The sequence below is a fragment of the Clupea harengus genome, chromosome 10 (assembly GCF_900700415.2).
Source record: "Clupea harengus chromosome 10, Ch_v2.0.2, whole genome shotgun sequence".
Classification (NCBI taxonomy): Eukaryota; Metazoa; Chordata; class Actinopteri; order Clupeiformes; family Clupeidae; genus Clupea; species Clupea harengus.
The window spans coordinates 4,307,864-4,327,534 of NC_045161.1; the positions used below are offsets into that span (position 1 = coordinate 4,307,864).

Below are 19,671 nucleotides of genomic sequence, written 5' to 3' on the forward strand. Positions count from 1 at the left end.
TCAGTTTGGTCTCAGCAATAGAGAATTACTTTAAAATTTTATTGAGTTTCCTTACATTCTGAAATAAGTCAATAGTTTATTAAGCATTTCTCAAATAAGAGCACAGTGACATTTTTCCTTGTTATTACAAACCACCTCTTATACATGTGGAAAGGCTACATTATATTCATCCTAACAAATCTGAATCGTTGAAAAGCCCATCTGTATTTGAGGTACTTGTCGATGGTGGGGCAGGAGCAGTCGGTGGAGTAAACTGCTTCCAGGGTTTTGAGGGACAGTTGAAAGGTTGAAAGGTCTGGGTGTCGAAGGGCAGAAGCATAGGAGGCACCATGGTGGGAGGTACAGTCATCTCCAGATCTGTTGCAACTGTGGAGGCTTCTAGTGGGATGTCCTGTTCCTCCTCTGAGGACTCCTTCTTGGCAGCCGTTGGAGGTTCAACAAGGGTCCTCAGTGGAGTCCACCCTGGAGGTCTCCTCCTCGTATTAATAGTCTAAACGTAAATTTAGAATGACAACTTTATAGGATATATTAGTTCAGACAGAAGATTTGTTTGTTTGGATATAGTGCATATACAGCCAAAATTACAGTAAAAAAAAACACATAGGCCCTTGTTTTATCATCGTCTACCATGGTTAAATAGAAGGTATGTTAGCATAACTGCCAACCATTTTTTTTCATTTGATGAATAGATAAATTATTTGTGGTTGTCTGGATATAGAAGAGGACACTTCAAATGTAAGGGGTCATGCGCTGGCTGCAAATGGACAATTTGATCCATTTTTTGTCCAACAATTTTTTTACGCAATGTTAACAGTCGAACTAGACTACACTTACAATAAATTCACCAGGCTCACAGGTGACACTGCCATCTGGTACTTCATGCCGCCATGGGGCCACATCAATAGTAGAGTTGCATTTCACATACATCTAGACACAAAGCATAAATTAAAAGTAAAGTCAGAGACATTTACAGGTGTCTTGCAGGTAAAACATTGATTTTCAGAATATCCAAGAACAAAATAAATATGTTTTTACATTTGAGATTAAATAAAAGAAATCAATATACCGGGTTTTCATGTGGGTGGCATTCTTCTGTCACCTCCTTATAGTCCTCTTTAGTGCAATTGCTACTTTGCATATTATATCTCAGTTTGTACCTGAATCCAGCTACCACCTATAAGTTATCCAACAGACAGTCATTTTAGTTTTGTGCTGTGGACACAGATTTTCACAAAAACAAGTACACTGAAATACATAAGAGTGGCATGTCATAATGGAAGATGGCTGCATGGCGTGAAGTAATATGAAAGACAAGAAAGGAATGCTGAATAGAATATGTTTAACCCACCGATGAAGACATACATACCTGTCTTGAAGCGGAGACAACATTTTTCAATATAAAGAGAAAGGGCTCATTATGCGCATTGTTTGCTTGTCCAACCGTGAACCTCAATGGCTCTTTCAAGTCCTCACTATCTGGATTCAATTCTTCTGGACAGCCCAGGCAATGGACTCGATCACGAGTAACTAAAGGCTCTAGAGACAGGAGAGCGTTGTCATTGTGTTATCATATGATTTTGGCAGTTGCTAAACTACAGATTACAAATTTAAATGCAAATTTGAACTTCACTGAGTTTGAAAATCACTCAGACTCACACAACACTCTTTTAATAACAAATATTCTTTTTCACACAGAGAATGTCTGAAACGAGCACTATGTTGGCAAATAAAATACAATCGGCATAGAATTAATATATCTGTCCACTGAATCGCCTATGAATGGGACAAAAAACTATCTTAAGTGAAGCATGCAAGGTTCATGTAGAGATATTGTGAAACAAATTGGGAAACCAGAGCTTACCAGAAGCACAGCTAACAAAATGGACTTCTGGACTTCCCTCTGCCAAAGAGACATTTGCTTCACAAGTTTTGGGATCCTAGAGGGACACAAGCAAGCACATCAGCTGACTGACAGGGCTCCTCAATTTAGGGGCCATTTACTTACAACTGGCCAATGAGTGTTAAGGTTTCTAAATATCTCATGTGATTGTTTCATTTGTTTCAAGTGTCCTCACAAAAACATGGGGTTTGAAAGTAAATATTGCATAGTCAACATTAATGAGTTTGTCCAACTGAGACATGCATTCACCTGAGGACCAGTTGGGAAATATTCACAGTCTCTCCATGCTTTGTCTCCCCCTATTGGGCAATCTGACTGCCTGCTGGTGAAGCGCAGTGACAATTCTGTGCTATTCTCAACCTGTAACGGAAAAAAAGGTGGCTCACATTGCAAAGATAATCAGTGTAACTTCTACAGGTATGGGTTGTCTAAAGTAGTTTAATGTGATATTTATAATGTCATAGTCAATTTTTCTTAGGAGTGACTGAATATAACAAAAAGGGTTTTTCATAAAAATGTTTACTGAATATCTGCAGTTTTGGGATATATCAACACATTGTACTGTAAATGTCAGTATCACAATCAAACAGTTGAATAAATGGATTGAAAAGAAAATGTACCCTACCTTCTTGGCCTCAAGAATTTGATAAAGAGCATACTGATTTCCCGTAGTCAGGAACCCATTAAGTTTAACCAGAGCTGAATCCACTGCTTCCTCTACGCTTTTATCATCACAGAAAAGCTGTGTAGCCTGCTGGGTCTCCTGCCCTTGTCCACAAGCCCAAAGCAGGCAGCAGAGAGAAAGCACGGACAGCCTGGCTCCCAGCATCACGGCAAGAACATGTATCCTAGATCCAAAGAGGGGGGAAACTGGATGAGAGCAACGGCGTGTGCAGTCCTGACCCCTCTGGACTTCTGTAATGATTGACTGTTATATACCAGAGGATTCAGTGTACACCCCGCACCCACTTGTCCAAATAAAACGACACACTACATCACATCTAGAGCAGAAAGCAGTCCAGGCCTCCACCACCTCCAGTGCAAATGTTTACCAATCCATGTTACTCTCTCTAGTCAGATACTTAAAAAAATCAATAATGCAACCTCAGATATTCTGAGTTTAAAGTCAAGAAATAACAGCAACGGTAAGTAACTGTTCATGAAGTATGACTCTTATACAACACAAAGCAAATTCATTTAATCCTGTTTTTTCTCAGCATTTCATCTCAGACTGTGACATTCTTTGCATTTATCTAAAAAAAACTAAATATTTGGGAAAGTAATGGCAAAACATTTTTAAGATCACAAATCTTCACAAATGTATCTTAATATGATGTTAAGGTTCTAAAGGCACATAATGGTTTTGAGACAGCATCATTTCATGTTTCATTAGATGACCAAAGCAAAATGAACGCAACTTTCAATGGAGAAACATGGCCCTATCTTCACTGTTTTGCAAAACAGCCTGTTACACTAATCGCATTGACAAACCCTGGATTTGTGTGCATAAGTGGATACTTTGTACTTCTCTACCTTTGACCCAGAGTGCTCCCAAATGTCCACCTACACTATTTGATTTCACCCATTCTCTCAGGTTTAGCAGATTTCCTATGCAGAATCTGTAAGAAGCATTTGGAAGACTCATTTGTTTGTGCACGTAGGAAAAAGTGGGCACGGTGTAAACCCTGGATTGAGAGACACATTGCCCCACTAGGTTGCAAATACATTGTCCTAATACGGAACCACAGGAGGAGCTTCTAATGAAGGAATTCATTAAGAGGTATTCAGCAAATCTTATCCTCTTAATGCCTTTTGAAGCCCATTTGATATTAACTGGAAACGAATCATATAAGAATGCACATATATCTCTCATACAATCTAAGTGAAGACGTTTTTGATAACATCTTCTCTAAATACTATCGTGACAAATGACTGTAGATAGGCCTTTGACACGGGGTTAACCACTTCCTACTGTCAGAACACAATGACTGACTGCATTACTGATATGCTCCTCCCATCCAGCAAAAGTGTGTGTGTGTGTGTGTTTTAAACTCATGTAGCTTTTAAGAGCGGGTCAAATACATCTCATGACCAGACAAAACACTTGAATCAACAGGTTCCAACATGATAATAGATGGGTCAAGAAAAGTCAACCAACTTACAAAATGGCTTCTCCTATCATCAGTGTTTCTCCTTACTGGTGAGTACCAAAATGTGTGTGCATTGTAAGGGTTGTAGTTGTGAATAGTCAGACTGGGGTGAATGATCGAGAAGTGTAAAGAAATGGCTTTACATCTAAACTAAGCATTCAAATCGGAAAAGTCATTTATGTTGTAAAATCAAAGAGAGGATGTGGAGATGTACATGTGTGTGACAGCTTTGTATTCATTAAGGCATCAGATGAAAGAAAGTCACTGTTTCCTGTAGATGGGGGTCTGTGTGAGCTTATGGACTGACACCATTGCTTACTCTCAATACATCTTCACTATCTATCCCCCTTACCCACAGACTCTGCTCAAACAGGAAGCCCGGTAACTTCTGAGGCAGGCCGTGCGGTTGATGCAGATGAGAACCAGAGCAGCCCCCCACCCCCTGGCCTGCTTAATGTTACCAAGGGCAAGAAGCCTTCTCTGCAGCCCAAACCATCACCACCGCTTCTTGGCATCTATAGTGTAAGAAACCCTGAAGACGGCAACATATGCTTGAAAGCTGTTCTGGGAGTAGAGTTTATGGTCACAGTTAACAAGGTAAGTGCTATTACTGTCTCAGCACTTAAAAGTCAGCCTCTCAGCAGTTCACAACTCTTGGTGGGATGTCACTCTGGTTTTCTCACCCAAGCTGCCAACTGTCTAAATGACTAACTGTCATTTTTAGTGCAGTGGAGCATGCATTTCACCCAGTGCTTCCTATTAGTAATTAGTCCCATTTACATGAGACGTGAACTAATTATGTAATAATGTATGTCAACATCCATAAATTGAGACAATGTCAAATGTTATTGCCGCTATATAAGTTAATAAAATAGAACTGAATTGGAAAAAAATGGGCCATCATCCACTTATGGATTTATTTTGTGTATGTAACCTTTCAGAAATTCTACTATTTCAACATGAACCCCCTTGCAACACGTGCCACCGGATACTGTGGGAATACGAGTGCTGTTCTCTCTTTGGAGTTTGATGGGGGATATCTTGAGTTCCATTTTGTCAAGGTACACATCACTTGAAACTCCATGAATGTTAAAATCATTGATAAATTGTATACTACATCACTGCGTACTCCATGTGTATATACTATCAGCTGAATGACCTTCACTAACTAATCTCATTCACAAATCATTCCTACAGGAGGCCAAAGCGTATTACACCCGTAGGCTAAGTGCTCTTTTGGAGCCGGCTCCTGTGTGTAAGAAATGCAAAAGTAAGTATGCAAAGCAGTACATGCCATTGTCACATGGATAAACATATGAGCGTAGTTTTGCCATCTGCCATTTCTCTTTTTTCCCCTGTAGCCCAGCCCTTTCCTGGGACACAGGACAATAAAAAGTTGTTCAAAACCACCGCAGGACTCAGTTTCAAGTGTAAATCTGAGCTGGTGGTCAAGATGGCTTCAGACCTGAGGCTTAAAATTGTACCTGCACAATTCCAGCCCTTTAATTTGTCAAATGGGCAGTTTGGAAAAGGTAGGAGAATTATACCATCATGACTAAAGTGTACAAAAGAAGAATGAAATGAGAAAATCTGGTAACAATATTGCTGGTGCAATATTTAACCACTTCTAATATGCAGAAGCCTATCTTATAATTAATTGTATATATTAGTATGGGTGCGCTGATGTCAGTTAGCACTGTTTCCCTGGGTACTCTACCCTCATGTTGCAATCTGCCTTGTTTATTTTGATTTCAGACTTTGAATGCTGGGAGGACTACATCAGACGTATCGTACCCATCATACTTGGGGCCATAGCTGTTGGAGTCGCCCTGATTGCCGTAGTATCTTACTTAGTAATTCGTGAATATCGCAATCGAGGATATGAAAGCCTGTGATACAACCTAGATGCAATGGATTGATATCTTATTTTGTGTACACATTCATTTGTAATATTGAATATCAAGGATAAACTCTGAATATCAAAAGAGCCATGTAAACGTACACATTTTCAAAGTGACATATGCATGATTATCTATGTGAACATATTTATACAAACTATTTCAAATATTTTTTTTTATCTGTATGACAACTGTTACATTATTTTAACAGAACAAAAACACTCCAGGGTAAAGCTTCACACAAAACTACTCATGCATAACAGCCAGGAACTACATTTCTCTGCACCACATTTAGGTTAGAAATGGAAATGTTCATGGCATAGACATCGGAAAACATGGTTCGAAGTGAGCGAAACGACATAGAAATGAAATATGCACATAAATGTATTGCAATGCGCCCATTTAATGCTGAAATAAAGTGCTTATAACACTGCGATTGAATTGGTATGCGTTATCTGTTTTACGTGTGCATGGTTCCCCAATCACAATACTTTTAATCAATGAAACCTACATTTTTAGACTACAATTAAAACAATAACTTATTATTAGACCAGTGATGCATGTGAGCTACGTCACAGGCTACATAAGTGCGTCTTGTTAATGCAAGTAAGAAGAAGAGTATCTGTATGTAACAAGTTGTTTGTTGTGACAGTAGTAATATTACCATACACACCGCTCCTCTGAATGACACCAAAAGGCCCCAACTTTTCGTTAAAGCTTCTTGAATTTTAAATGTTTAATTCTGTTTTCTGCAGACTGCTCCACCTCCTACATATTGTTAACTGTCATTGGCTGATGGAACTACGGGTAGGCAGAAGGGACAAACAACTTTAAATGTACAACTTCACTAGAAAATTGTGTTTTATTCTATCAACAACGTTGCAAATCTTTTTATCTTTGGAGACTTTTCCAATGGAATAATCTCAGTTAGTGTTAATGGTTTAAATCCTTCATTCTTGCTGCTCAAATTTAGTCATTTTGATTTGCATCATTAGCTTGACAGTGAACATGGCTGCTGTCTTGTTGAAAGTACATCCTCACAAGGGTCTGAGAGTGTTCTCACAGTAAGTGAAACCATATAGACAAATGCGATTTCTTACATGTAGTTTGTCGGTCATAGGCCTATATCATAGTATGACGCTTGTATTTTAACTGAATAGTTTGTCATTAATGAAGACCCTGTCTTTCCCTGGCTCCACAACATTGTCACTAGCAACGGCTAGCTAGCTAGCCAGCTCCTCAAGCACCTTGACCATCGAATTTAACTAACGTTACCCCTTTAAAGTGATGTTCGCTATTTAGAAATTCTTTATTTGATGACCGTATTTCATCTGCATTTGATCATTTTGAGAGGAAGCCTCATAGCTATCGATTTAATGTTCCACTGGAAAGGGTTCTACAAACGAAAAGCTAACGTTTAAGTTATTTGCTTGCTAGCCGGGTAGCTAGTTTGCTAATGTGATTGAGTGTCCTCCCCTCTTGCATACTTTGTCTCTGATTTCTTGTAATAATGATATTCTTGTAAATGTGACGAAATCCGTCTATTGTCTTGGTTTAAGTTGTGGTGACATGTCTTAAACATCACTACGGACGTCCTAGTGTTTGCTAACATCTCCGGGGTATGAAGTAAGGGGACAGGCATGTCCAAAGTGGGTAGCTGAGTAGCAGTCACTTTCGCAAAGTCTGTAAGGTCATGCACTCAGTAACCTTCTCTTGCATCTCAGTGCGTTGCTATGGACCTCAGGATCGGTGCGTTGTGCATCAGTGGGTGAGTGTAATTTGATCTAAAACGAAATGATTACATCAACCCTTGTCTGATATAACTTAAAATACCGAAAACCATGCTGACATTGCCTTTGCTCTTTACAGCGAGGATAGAGAAAGTCCTCATAGCCAACAGAGGAGAGATAGCCTGTCGGGTGATGCGGACTGCACGGAAGATGGGTGTCCGCTCTGTGGCGGTGTACAGTGATGCTGATAGACATTCTATGCATGTGGCCATGGTGAGATTATTAAGGTTGCGTCATGAAGCAGCAACACACTACTCTGTAACATTGACTAAGAGCTTCCTCTTGTTGTGAAAAAGACAAACATCCCTCACAAGGTCTCATTTGAGCTAATAGCCCTTTTATACTGAAGAAGGGAAAACTCCCTTTGAAGTCACAGAGAGTATGTGTAACATTGTAAAAGTACAGCAACTACCATTTACAAAACACTAAAGATTCACAATACCCTTCTGCAGTACATCATCTTTATCTAATTTTTTGGTGGTCCATAGTTTATCAGTTTTAGACATTTTTTTTTTTTATAGAAGAACTAATTAGAAAGTCAGTCTTTATCTCGGCACTAAACTTTTTTCTTCAAACTGCAGGCAGATGAAGCTCATTACATTGGTCCAGCACCCTCCCAACAGAGTTACTTGAGCAGTGAGAAAGTTCTGGAGGTGGCTAAAAGATCTGGTGCACAGGTATGGCTGGCCGTGCTTGTTTGTTTTATTCATGTATCTCAGCGGCATGCGCTCTCAAGTCATATAACCCTAACTGAGGCCTGTTAATGCAGGCTGTCCATCCTGGTTATGGTTTCCTATCCGAGAACACAGAGTTTGCTGAGCAGTGCAAACAGGAGGGCATCATCTTCATAGGCCCTCCCTCATCAGCCATTCGAGACATGGGAATCAAAAGGTATTGGCCCTATCACTGCTTATAGACAATGACAAAAACTATGGCTTTATATTTTTCACATGAAGGAGTTTCAGAGAATATTGAGAGGAAAATTCAGTTTTATTCCCCACCAGCACATCCAAGTACATCATGTCGGCTGCAGGGGTGCCCATCATCGGGGGTTACCATGGAGAGGACCAATCAGACGAGACGCTTCAGGCGGAAGCTGCGAAGATTGGCTATCCAGTAATGATCAAGGCAGTGCGTGGGGGTGGTGGAAAGGTAAGCAGTGAAGTGAAGTGAAGTGAAGAATCCACATTCAACCTCAATGAACAGTCTTTTTTTCATCCATTTGAATGTGTATCCGAGTCCCTGTTCTTTGCTGTTCTGTGCAGGGAATGCGAATCGCTCCGACTGAGGCTGACTTCCATGAACAGCTGGAATCTGCACGCAGGGAGGCCCGCAAGTCCTTCAATGATGATGTCATGCTTATAGAAAAATTTGTAAAGAACCCCAGGTACACCTAAACATTAAATGGTGTTGTTGCTACACAGCTTGAAGTGCATGATGCTAACAATACCAAGTATACATGTTGCATTGTGTAATACAAATTATTAATGCGTACTATTTGCTATACTTTTTGGGGTCTTGAAATATCTCCTAAATGACTGAATATATGTTTGTGTATGTGTATATATGTGTATTGCTATATGCTTTTTGTGACTGGTTGCAACTTTGAGGCACTTTTCTGAAATCTTGCTCATCTCCCTCAGGCATGTGGAGGTGCAGGTGTTTGGGGACCAGCATGGCAATGCCGTGTATCTCTTTGAGAGAGACTGCAGCGTCCAGAGGAGGCATCAGAAGATCATAGAGGAGGCGCCCGGGGTATAATAGACCATAGATGATACACCATGCACAGTGCTGGAGGGTATAATAGACCATAGATGATACACCATGCACAGTGCTGGAGGGTATAATAGACCATAGATGATACACACACCATGCACAGTGCTGGAGGGTATAATAGACCATAGATGATACACCATGCACAGTGCTGGAGGCTTTGAAATGCTCTGATGTGCTTTGCATTTTTACTGAAACAAAAGTGTGCTGACTGTTTGAATATGGACTTGTGTTTCCTGTGTGAATGTTGTCTATTGCTGACTGTGTGTGTGTGTGTGTGTGTGTGTGTGTGTGTGTCGTGTCTGCACATGCCACCACAGCCTGACATAAGCCCTGAGGTGAGAAAGAAACTGGGCGAGGCGGCAGTGCGTGCAGCCAAGGCCGTCAATTATGTGGGAGCAGGTGAGCAGCCTCAGTACCCCCACTCTCCTGCATGAACCCCTCCACAGACACATCGACCTGAGGCGTAGAGACTGACAATGGGCTTCAGTGACACCATTACTGTCTGAGTGCATAAAGTATGGAGTGGTGTCTGTGTGATTAGGATTTGGAGTTCAAGATTTTGTTTCTGTCTACGTTTTTTGTTTTTTTTGTCTGTACGTGTTTTAAGACTACATCTGACAGACAGCAGATTTACGCTACGCCATATGAAGCGCCCATGCATGGACATTAGTTACATGCTGTCATATGAAGCCCCCATGCATGGACATTAGTTACATGCTGTCATTTGAGGTGCCCCCATGCATGGACATTAGTTACATGCTGTCATATGAAGCGCCCATGCATGGACATTAGTTACATGCTGTCATATGAAGCCCCCATGCATGGACATTAGTTACATGCTGTCATTTGCTGAAAAAAGTTACAGTGGTTAGATGTTGCCACCCCAGCTGAAAGGGCCATTGCATATCTCTGTGTGTGTACAGGCACTGTGGAGTTCATCATGGATGCCTAATCTCTGTGTGTGTACAGGCACTGTGGAGTTCATCATGGATGCCCAGCACAACTTTTTCTTCATGGAGATGAACACCCGTCTCCAGGTGGAGCACCCTGTGTCTGAGATGATCACCGGAACAGACCTGGTGGAGTGGCAGTTAAGGGTGAGCGAGATGTCTGCCTGATTCCTGTCTGTGCAGGTCCCTAAGAATAAAATCAGGGCCAAAGGAAGAAACCTTCGGTTCAAGCAGTTCAATAGAGCAGTAATGGAGAATGTGCCATCTACAGTGCTGAAAGTGTAGCATATGAAAACGGATGGCAGGGTTGGCGGCTGAGAGAGCAGAAACAAAATGGTGGCAAAGAGATTAGAAAAAATGATGGAAACAAAAACATGTTTTTATGGACATAGAATCTGTAAGAGTTCTGAGTGCTTTATAAAGTAAACTTCTCAAATTGACATTTCTGTTGTAGTTGTGGAGGCTGTTGCCCCCTAGAGGGCAGTGTCCACCCAGCATCCTAAAGTAACCAGCGCTTCTTCATCAGGGTTGATTAGTGAAGGTCCACCCAGCATCCTAAAGTAACCAGCGCTTCTTCATCAGGGTTGATTAGTGAAGGGCAGTGTCCACCCAGCATCCTAAAGTAACCAGCGCTTCTTCATCAGGGTTGATTAGTGAAGGGCAGTGTCCACCCAGCATCCTAAAGTAACCAGCGCTTCATCATCAGGGTTGATTAGTGAAGGGCAGTGTCCACCCAGCATCCTAATGTAACCAGCGCTTCATCATCAGGGTTGATTAGTGAAGGTCCACCCAGCATCCTAGAGTAACCAGCGCTTCTTCATCAGGGTTGATTAGTGAAGGGCAGTGTCCACCCAGCATCCTAAAGTAACCAGCGCTTCTTCATCAGGGTTGATTAGTGAAGGTCCACCCAGCATCCTAAAGTAACCAGCGCTTCTTCATCAGGGTTGATTAGTGAAGGGCAGTGTCCACCCAGCATCCTAATGTAACCAGCGCTTCTTCATCAGGGTTGATTAGTGAAGGGCAGTGTCCACCCAGCATCCTAAAGTAACCAGCGCTTCTTCATCAGGGTTGATTAGTGAAGGCTTACCAAAGAAGTAGGGCTGTTCTACACCCAGTTTAGCCTTTCAAATAAACACTGCTAACATTAGGTGCTTGACTGCTGTTTAATCTCAGAGAAACGTATTAAATCACCGGTTGTGTAAAGTCATCTTGCCCTCTTCATTTGCATGCATTCTAAAAAATATAATTACATTTATCATGTATTTTGTCATGACTGTACTGTGGCATCCAACTGTTTAGAAATAACACTGAATCCTTGAACTCATAATTGTGATCCATACTCTTGCACTTCCGATGCTCAGCTGATTATTAATGTCCTATTGCTCAGGTTGCAGCAGGGGAGAAGCTGCCTCTGACTCAGGAGGAGATCGTTCTGAACGGTCACTCGTTTGAGGCGCGCATCTACGCCGAGGACCCCAACAACGACTTCCTGCCCGGGGCGGGCCCTCTGCTGCACCTGTCCACCCCGCAGGGCGATGAAGTCACCCGCATCGAGACCGGCGTTCGAGAAGGTGTGTTGTGCGCCGCCCACCACGCTCCGGTTCTAGCGTCCGCTCTCGCACAGCCCTACACAACGAGGCTTCGGCCCGCAATGTTTATTGTGTAGTTTGACACTGATGACTGTGTGTCCTTCTGTGTGTCCTCCTGTGTGTCCTTCTGTGTGTCCTTCTGTGTGTCCTCCTGTGTCCTTCTGTGTGTCCTTCTGTGTGTCCTTCTGTGTGTCCTTCTGTGTGTCCTCCTGTGTCCTTCTGTGTGTCCTCCTGTGTGTCCTTCTGTGTGTCCTTCTGTGTGTCCTCCTGTGTGTCCTTCTGTGTGTCCTTCTGTGTGTCCTTCTGTGTGTCCTCCTGTGTCCTTCTGTGTGTCCTTCTGTGTGTCCTCCTGTGTCCTTCTGTGTGTCCTTCTGTGTGTCCTTCTGTGTGTCCTCCTGTGTGTCCTCCTGTGTGTCCTTCTGTGTGTCCTCCTGTGTGTCCTTCTGTGTGTCCTCCTGTGTCCTTCTGTGTGTCCTTCTGTGTGTCCTTCTGTGTGTCCTTCTGTGTGTCCTCCTGTGTGTCCTCCTGTGTGTCCTTCTGTGTGTCCTTCTGTGTGTCCTCCTCTGTGTCCTTCTGTGTCCTTCTGTGTGTCCTTCTGTGTCCTTCTGTGTGTCCTCCTGTGTCCTCCTGTGTCCTTCTGTGTCCTTCTGTGTGTCCTCCTGTGTGTCAGGCGACGAGGTGTCCGTGCACTACGACCCCATGATTGCCAAGCTGGTGGTGTGGGGAGAGGATCGAGCCGCCGCGCTGAAGAAGCTCCGATACTGCCTGCGCCAGTACAACGTAAGCCCCCCCCCCCCCCGAGAGAGACCCCCACCCTGGGGCACAGATTTACGTAGAAATCAAAAAATCATTGTCTGTATTACCAAGATGTATGTACATTTGAAAGCAAGGTTTGAGTGTTCAAGCAAGCAACCAGGATGACTTCAGGAACAAACAGAGAGGTGTTTTTTTTTTTTTTTTTTTTTTTTTTTTTTTTTTTCCTTCCTTACCTGGTTGGGTCTTCATCAATTGTAATGAAGATGAGGCTCAGGACGAAGCTGTTGGAGAAGCTGCATAGAGTGTCAAGGCCCGTACTGGGATTGGGTTTGACTCTTAAAGTCTGATGTCTTCAGAGCTGTCCGTCCTCTTCATCTGATGGCTCTGTCTCCCTGTGTCTCGCGCCCCCTTAGATCGTGGGTCTGAACACAAACATAGACTTCCTCCTGAGTCTGTCGGGTCACCCAGAGTTTGAGGCGGGGAACGTTCACACCGAATTCATCCCTCAGTACTACGAGCAGCTCTTCCCCGCCCCAAAGGCCCCCTCCAAGGAGGTGCTGTGCCAGGCAGCGCTGGGCCTGCTGCTCAGAGAGAGGACGCACACACAGGAGTTTAACAGCAGCTCTAATGGTGAGGATACACACACACACACACACACACAGGAGTTTAACAGCAGCTCTAATGGTGAGGATACACACGCACACACACACTAGCACAGAGTGCATCTAACTCAGTGGTGAGAAACATACACACCCACCCAGTCTCTGCCTGTTTTTCTCCATAGAAAAACACACACACACACACATATATGAACAATCAGTTCATAGTTAGTTTCCTCTTGAATGCCACCATTCTCCCACATGCATCATCAACCTCCAGACAACTGAAATGTGAAGTGTTTGGTGCCTCCTCTACTCTGGTTAATGGTGTGGGCATAGCTGGCTGGCTCTAATTCACTGTCTCCCCTCCCAGACCCTTTCTCTCCGTTTGGCTTCAGCAGTGGCCGTCGTCTGAATGTGCTGTTCAACAGAACCATGACCCTTCAGCTGGGAGAAAGCAGTAAGTTCAGACGCAGCAACAGATGTTGTCCCTCATACGTCAGGGTTGATAACGTACGAGTTGGCACACTCTTCTCTCGCTCTCTCTCTCTCTCTCTGTGCAATTACTTTTGTTTATGACTGTTGTCTCTATATTGCTTTGCCTCCACATTCCTGTACACCCCCCCCCCTTCCCCTCCCAAACACAGCATTTCTAAGAAATCAAGGTTTTTGAAGTTGAGTTATCAAATGTGCCCTTGAAGCACTTCAGTTCCTTCTTTTTCATTATTTTAATGGACCCCTGACTTAGTTGTGCATCAATGACATTGATTTGTCTATGAATCTTTTTTTTCTCCATTGAGAAGCCCATTAGACCAGCACTGGCTTTGTCCTCATATCTTTGTTCTATTATTGAATCTTACATTCTGCTGACGTAAGTACATTCATGTTCCACTAAGACAGATTGAAGTCAGACATTTTCAGAAATGGAACCAGTGGGTGATATGGAAGCTGTGATGTCATGTTACGTCCATGTTGAGCAGCGTGGTCCGATTTGTTAGCATTCTGATTATTAAGGTGCATGGATCAGGGGTGACAGTGGTACAGGAGGTAGAGAAGTCGTTTAGTAATCAGAAGGTTGCTAGTTCGATTCCCTGTCGAAGCGTCCTTGGGCAAGACATTGAACCCCTAATTGCTCCTGATGTGCCATCAGTGTAATTGTAAAATGTGTATACATCCTTGTAAGTCGCTTAGGATAAAAGCGTCTGCTAAATGACTAAATGTAAATGTAAATGGATCAGGTCACCCTACATGTCAAGGCTGATGTTCGTCAGACGGCAGATTTGAACTGAATCATTTATGAACGCTTCATGCCTGGGCATTGATCACGAGAAGGAATCCCACAATAACTGGAGAGGCAATCTGGCAGCTAGTGCAGGCATATGATGATGACATCATGCTGTGGTCACTGGTGTCTGACTGGAGGTGTGCTTCTTCTTCTTCTGCAGAGGTGCAGCTGCTGGTCACATATAACGCAGATGGAACATACAGCATGAAGGTAAGTCCCACACCTCTCCCTAGTCCATCGATTGGCCAGCAGGTTTGGAATGTTGTGTTCAGGCCACAGCGGCTTGGTGACTCTGTCTGTCTGTCTGTCTGTCTGTCTGGGTGTCTAAAATAAGTTACACTTCGCTTTGACCTCTGCTTCACCATAGTCATATTAGATAATGTGTTATGCACTAATATTGCTAATCTTAATGAATATTAGCTGTTATCCAAAGCGCTGAGATAATTTGCATGGCGCAAGAAGACCTGGGTTAATTGCTGTAATTACTGGGTTAAATCCCTCTGGATTCTTTTTTTTGTGTGCTAAATACCTGACGTAGAAATGCATTGTGGAAATGCTCTTAAGAATGTAAAGTGTGTGTGTGTGTGTGTGTGTGTGTGTGTGTGGTCAGACTGGAGGCGAGGTGTTCCATGTGTCAGGGGAGCTGCAGAAGGAGGGCGACGCCACGTACCTGAGATGCTCGGTCAGCGGCACCATGTCCCGGCCCAAACTGGTCATCCTGGACAACACCGTGCACCTCTTCTCCATGGTGGGTCCCCTCTTCCTCTTAGTCTTTATGGTCGTGGTTTAGTTTAGTTTAGTTTAGTTTAGTTAGGGCGACAGTGGTACAGGAGGTAGAGAAGTCGTTTAGTAATCAGAAGGTTGCTAGTTCGATTCCCTGTCGAAGCGTACTTGAGCAAGACACTGAACCCCTAATTGCTCCTGATGTGCAGTGTGCCATCAGTGTAAATGTTAAAATGTGTATACATCCTTGTAAGTCGCTTTGGATAAAAGCGTCTGCTAAATGACTAAATGTAAATGTAGTTTCTCTCTCATCTCTCTGGCCCTGTTTCTCATCCCCTCACTCATCCTGTCTTTCACTTCCTCCCCCTTGACTGTTTCAGGAGGGCAGCGCTGAGGTGTCTGTGCCCGTGCCCAAGCACCTGGCGGGCATCAGCGTGTCTGGGTCTCAGGCTGGTGCAGTGGCACCCATGACGGGCACCATTGAGAAGGTACTGTGGGGGATAATACGCAAAGCCAAAAAGGTTTAAACTAGAAAGTTTCAAATAGTCTCCTATTTTTGCCCCATCTGTGTACCCAACCCCCTGATCTCCCTCATCAGTTCTGCCTCCTGGCTAACAAATGCAGGCGGTTTACAGAAGGCGTTGGGTAGGGCCTGTATTTCACCCAAAGCATCCACCACGGGATGCGTAATATCAGCCAACACAAACTGTTTTGATTGTGCTACATAGAGCAAATAATATGAGCGTTCGCGCCTGTGTTCTTGGAGTGAAGCCCCCCTGTGCTGGTGGCTGTGTATGGCCTGCTTCCAGAAGTGTTGGGCCGTGACCAGGGTGCTTTCCCACGGATGGTCTGGCTCAACAACAGAGAGCTCTAGCATGTTTCCCTTCCTCTCCCCTCCACAGAACAGCCTTCATCTGCACCTCTCTGTGAGACTTGCACAACCAGGAATCACTATTGGTCTAAAGAAGCAGATGGGGGAGTTAGTCCACTAATATTTTTAGGGGTCATATGAAGCCAGATTAAGATGCGCTTATGCTAATCCTCTATGTATTCCTGAAAGATGAAATGAAATCTACAACCCTAAAAAAAAAAAAAAAAAAAATCATTTTTAGCTCTCTTGCTCCCAAAACATGGCACATTCATTTATGGCTCTAACTTTAGAAGTATGTATTCCCCTCTAGCATTTGAAGGATGTATCATTTGATGATTGTCTGTGGAGACTTACTCTGCCTTCCTTTGTCTTCCTCTCCCTCAGGTACTGGTGAAAGCAGGCGATTCAGTAAAGAAGGGAGATCCTTTAATGGTGATGCTTGCCATGAAGATGGAGGTACGCTCATGTTTCCCATTATTCCATTAACCATAAGTCCTCTCCACTGCTCCAGGGAAGTGTTTTGGGCCAGCTAATATCCATCTTGGCACTAAGAGAATAAGTAACTTTTCGTTGTTTTGTTCCATGGACTTATTTCCTGCTACAGGTCAGGGGAAACTTGTAGTCTCCTAGTACTTTGTTGAACTGCTCCTATGCAGATCTTGTCATCTAGTGGATGTGTCTATGTATGACTGTGTAGACTGCAGTCTCATCTACTGAAGCTGCTGTTGGGTATGACTTGTTAAGAGCATCCAAACGCTCTTATTGATTTCCCCATCTGTCTGTAGAAAACAAGCAGACAAGCTGCTCATTTGAGCTGTGGCACGTGGCATGAATGTATTTTCCTTCAAACATCAGCTGTGGGGATCTGATGATATTGCTTTGTGTTCTAACGTTACCCATTCTGCCAAGAGACACAATAATCTAATATTGGTCTAAAACGAAAGCACTTTTTATAATGAGTTTTCTTTCTCCTTCTGCCAAGGCCCCAGTTTTTATGTACCAAAGTCTGCGCTATAAATTTGTCTGGATATTTCAACTTGGTTTGAAGGTTTTCACCTCCCATCTCTCTCTCTCTCTCTCTCTCGCTCTCTCTGTGTGTCTGTCTTTGTCTCTCTCTCAGCACACCATCCGTGCTCCTAAGGCAGGAGTCATCAAGAAGGTGTTCTTCAAGGAGGGCTCTCAGGCCAACCGGCACGCTGCTTTAGTGGAGCTGGAGGAGGAGGCAGAGGCCGAGGTGGAGGCGGAGGCCAGCGCATAAGATCTTGCCTGAGTCTGAGCGACTGAGGAGGGAGATGGTACTGTAGATGTCATAGGAGATATATTATAGGAGGGAGAGACTGGCGGGTGTTAATAGCTGTAGTTACTATTATGTGAGGAGTCAGTCAGTCAGCACTACATATTGTGGTTTGGATCACGCTGTACAGTTGCCTTGAAGATTCCGAACTATTGCCTTTCCCCTTTTGGGGACAGATGGAAAAAAAGACTGTAAATTATATTAAAGTGTTTGTATGTTTTCTAATCTCAGCTTGTCTTTTTAAAAACATATGGTGAGCTTTTGGGTCCTCTTGACTTTGCTTTTGTGTGTTTAGTGTGTCATCTCACTAGTGTGGGCCTTTCGTCCTTTTCTCTCTGTTCTTCTGTGCTCTTCCTGTTTTTGTTTTTGTTTGCCTCTCGGCCTTTTTCCTTTTTTTTCTTCAGCCCTCTGTGAAGCCTGTGTGGTTCCTCCCAAAAAAAAAAAAAAAAGAATCTTTTGACTAACCGCCAGGCGGATCTTCTTTCGGCTCATATATTGTGATCAGTGTTGGCTGGTAAGACGTGTGCCCCTCTGAAATGTTTCCAGCGGAGGCCTTTTTCAGGCTGCCTGGCTGCGTGGATGAGGCCCTCTGTCACGAGCAGCTTCTTGTAAAGATCAAGTTTCCCCCTCTAAGCCCAGAGGTAATGTAGCATTCTGAATGTTCCATTAAGCGTGATCAAAAGCTTCATCATGTGAACACAAGCAGGCCTAACCTGTGGGTTTTATAGGTCATTTTTTTGGGCAAATGTTTGATGATGATGATGATGATGATGATCAAATGGCTGTGGATGAGAAGTTGGGACGGTGTGCAGCTGAGGCCCTCCTGTGTTCCTGGAGTGATGAAAAGGGTGCCTTGATGTTGACATACAACACCATCTCAATATTTTTGCCTCAAATCATGGTCACTGAAATAAACATTTTCTATGCAGATGTCATTTCCTTGTCTCAGATGTCTTTTTATGTTTCATGCTTTTGGTTTGCTCATTAGAATTATTTTTAATTTGACTCATTTTTATTTATAAAGCACCAAAACAATTTGGCTTTACAGAGCCCAGGGCCTGAGCCTGGATGGCAGTAACAACCCTGTTATATTCAGAGAGGTCGTGTTGTGTTCATTCATCACTTGCTAGCATCAATATAGCAATGGTCCAGCATTTTTCATGAGTTCACCCTTCACATCGGACAGAATGACTGTTGATCAAGGATATGCAGACATTGCTGTCTGATGTGTGCTGTTTGGGGCACTCTTTCCACTCGTGACTAGGGGTCTGGAATGGACACATACTGACCCATCTCCACCAACCTGGACTTATTCTGTGTGCTAGTTGTAGCTTTAGCTTTGTCCAAAGGGAGGCTTGTCATGTATCTACATCAGCAGGCAGGCTTAGCACCTGTCTCGTGGTGCTAGCCTGTCTGGAACATGCCCATGGTGCAGACCTTCTAAGGGGGTTATATTTGTGTCATTCAAACTGCACTGGCGCCAATTTTACTTGGACACTGGAGTTTCCTCCCCTTTGGCGTTCCGGATAATCTCTGTGGTTGGTTGCCTGTGATACAGGACCCTCCCCAGGGCTCGGTGAGACTGTGTGCTCAGCTGTCTGTAAAGGAAAACATTCCACTCTGTGTCCTCTGGACGTCTTCCAGCCACACTATGACTGTGACCTCTGTTAGGTATGCTTGTGTGGCTACTGGGAAATGGAATTCTGTGTGGCTTTCCAGGTAATTGTAATGGCACAGTGTTCCACCTGTACTTCTGCATCTGGTTATCTGAGGTGCCTCTAATCTTGATGCTGCCTTGATTCATCTTCCACCTGTTACTGGAAACGGTTCTCCTCTAGGTTGCCTTTGCTAGATGGGAATGAGATGTTGGCCTGTAAGGGTTGTCAGAAGTGGCTTTGCTTCATGACGTGTCCTTGTGTGTCTTTTGCTGGATCATATACGGTATTTAGGTTGTTCATTACATTCACACTGTTCTGATAGATATTGTTTTGCCATGTCTTAACTCCTTAGGTAGTCTGACATGCTTTGATGTTTTTGTATATTTCCTCTAACTAAAAACATTGATGCACAAGTGGCATATATGAAGAGGA

At 43.4% G+C, this 19,671-nt stretch overlaps 3 protein-coding genes across 3 annotated transcripts; 2 read left to right on the forward strand and 1 right to left on the reverse strand.

Moving 5' to 3' along the window:
• Nucleotides 1-25: 25 nt before the first annotated feature.
• On the reverse strand, nt 26-2,824 carry kng1 (kininogen 1). The gene is made up of 7 exons (XM_012842193.2): nt 2,526-2,824; nt 2,150-2,260; nt 1,862-1,937; nt 1,367-1,536; nt 1,067-1,174; nt 835-927; nt 26-490 (listed from the first exon to the last, which is right to left on the reverse strand). The coding sequence occupies exons 1-7, from the start codon at nt 2,727-2,729 to the stop codon at nt 167-169; spliced, it is 1,086 nt and encodes a 361-aa protein (XP_012697647.2). The 5' UTR covers nt 2,730-2,824; the 3' UTR covers nt 26-166.
• Nucleotides 2,825-2,918: 94 nt separating this feature from the next.
• On the forward strand, nt 2,919-6,384 carry LOC105913157 (lysosome-associated membrane glycoprotein 3). The gene is made up of 8 exons (XM_031575061.2): nt 2,919-3,045; nt 3,495-3,680; nt 4,017-4,100; nt 4,409-4,647; nt 4,992-5,111; nt 5,248-5,320; nt 5,412-5,582; nt 5,806-6,384. Exons 3-8 carry the CDS (start codon nt 4,025-4,027, stop codon nt 5,943-5,945), a joined length of 819 nt encoding a protein of 272 aa, XP_031430921.1. The 5' UTR covers nt 2,919-3,045; nt 3,495-3,680; nt 4,017-4,024; the 3' UTR covers nt 5,946-6,384.
• Nucleotides 6,385-6,742: 358 nt separating this feature from the next.
• Nucleotides 6,743-18,516, forward strand: mccc1 (methylcrotonyl-CoA carboxylase subunit). Its single transcript, XM_031575060.2, has 19 exons — nt 6,743-7,012; nt 7,673-7,716; nt 7,818-7,951; nt 8,320-8,415; nt 8,508-8,629; nt 8,743-8,890; nt 9,004-9,125; nt 9,382-9,493; nt 9,832-9,913; nt 10,484-10,611; nt 11,852-12,035; nt 12,724-12,833; nt 13,223-13,439; nt 13,782-13,868; nt 14,854-14,903; nt 15,304-15,441; nt 15,797-15,904; nt 16,672-16,743; nt 17,408-18,516. Exons 1-19 carry the CDS (start codon nt 6,957-6,959, stop codon nt 17,543-17,545), a joined length of 2,148 nt encoding a protein of 715 aa, XP_031430920.1. The 5' UTR covers nt 6,743-6,956; the 3' UTR covers nt 17,546-18,516.
• The last annotated feature ends 1,155 nt before the right edge of the window (nt 18,517-19,671 follow it).

Bases quoted from the DNA above. Each gene is read 5' to 3' on its own strand.
- kng1 (XM_012842193.2), bottom strand. From the start codon at position 2,729: ATGCTGGGAGCCAGGCTGTCCGTGCTTTCTCTCTGCTGCCTGCTTTGG. The intron at 1,175-1,366 runs GTATGTATGTCT...GATAACTTATAG, and splicing joins TTGTCTCCGCTTCAAGACAG to GTGGTAGCTGGATTCAGGTA. The intron at 928-1,066 runs GTATATTGATTT...CTTTGTGTCTAG, and splicing joins GCCACCCACATGAAAACCCG to ATGTATGTGAAATGCAACTC.
- LOC105913157 (XM_031575061.2), top strand. From the start codon at position 4,025: ATGATAATAGATGGGTCAAGAAAAGTCAACCAACTTACAAAATGGCTT. The intron at 4,101-4,408 runs GTGAGTACCAAA...CCTTACCCACAG, and splicing joins ATCAGTGTTTCTCCTTACTG to ACTCTGCTCAAACAGGAAGC. The intron at 5,321-5,411 runs GTAAGTATGCAA...TTTCCCCTGTAG, and splicing joins TGTGTGTAAGAAATGCAAAA to CCCAGCCCTTTCCTGGGACA.
- mccc1 (XM_031575060.2), top strand. From the start codon at position 6,957: ATGGCTGCTGTCTTGTTGAAAGTACATCCTCACAAGGGTCTGAGAGTG. The intron at 7,717-7,817 runs GTGAGTGTAATT...TGCTCTTTACAG, and splicing joins GGTGCGTTGTGCATCAGTGG to CGAGGATAGAGAAAGTCCTC. The intron at 9,494-9,831 runs GTATAATAGACC...ATGCCACCACAG, and splicing joins TCATAGAGGAGGCGCCCGGG to CCTGACATAAGCCCTGAGGT.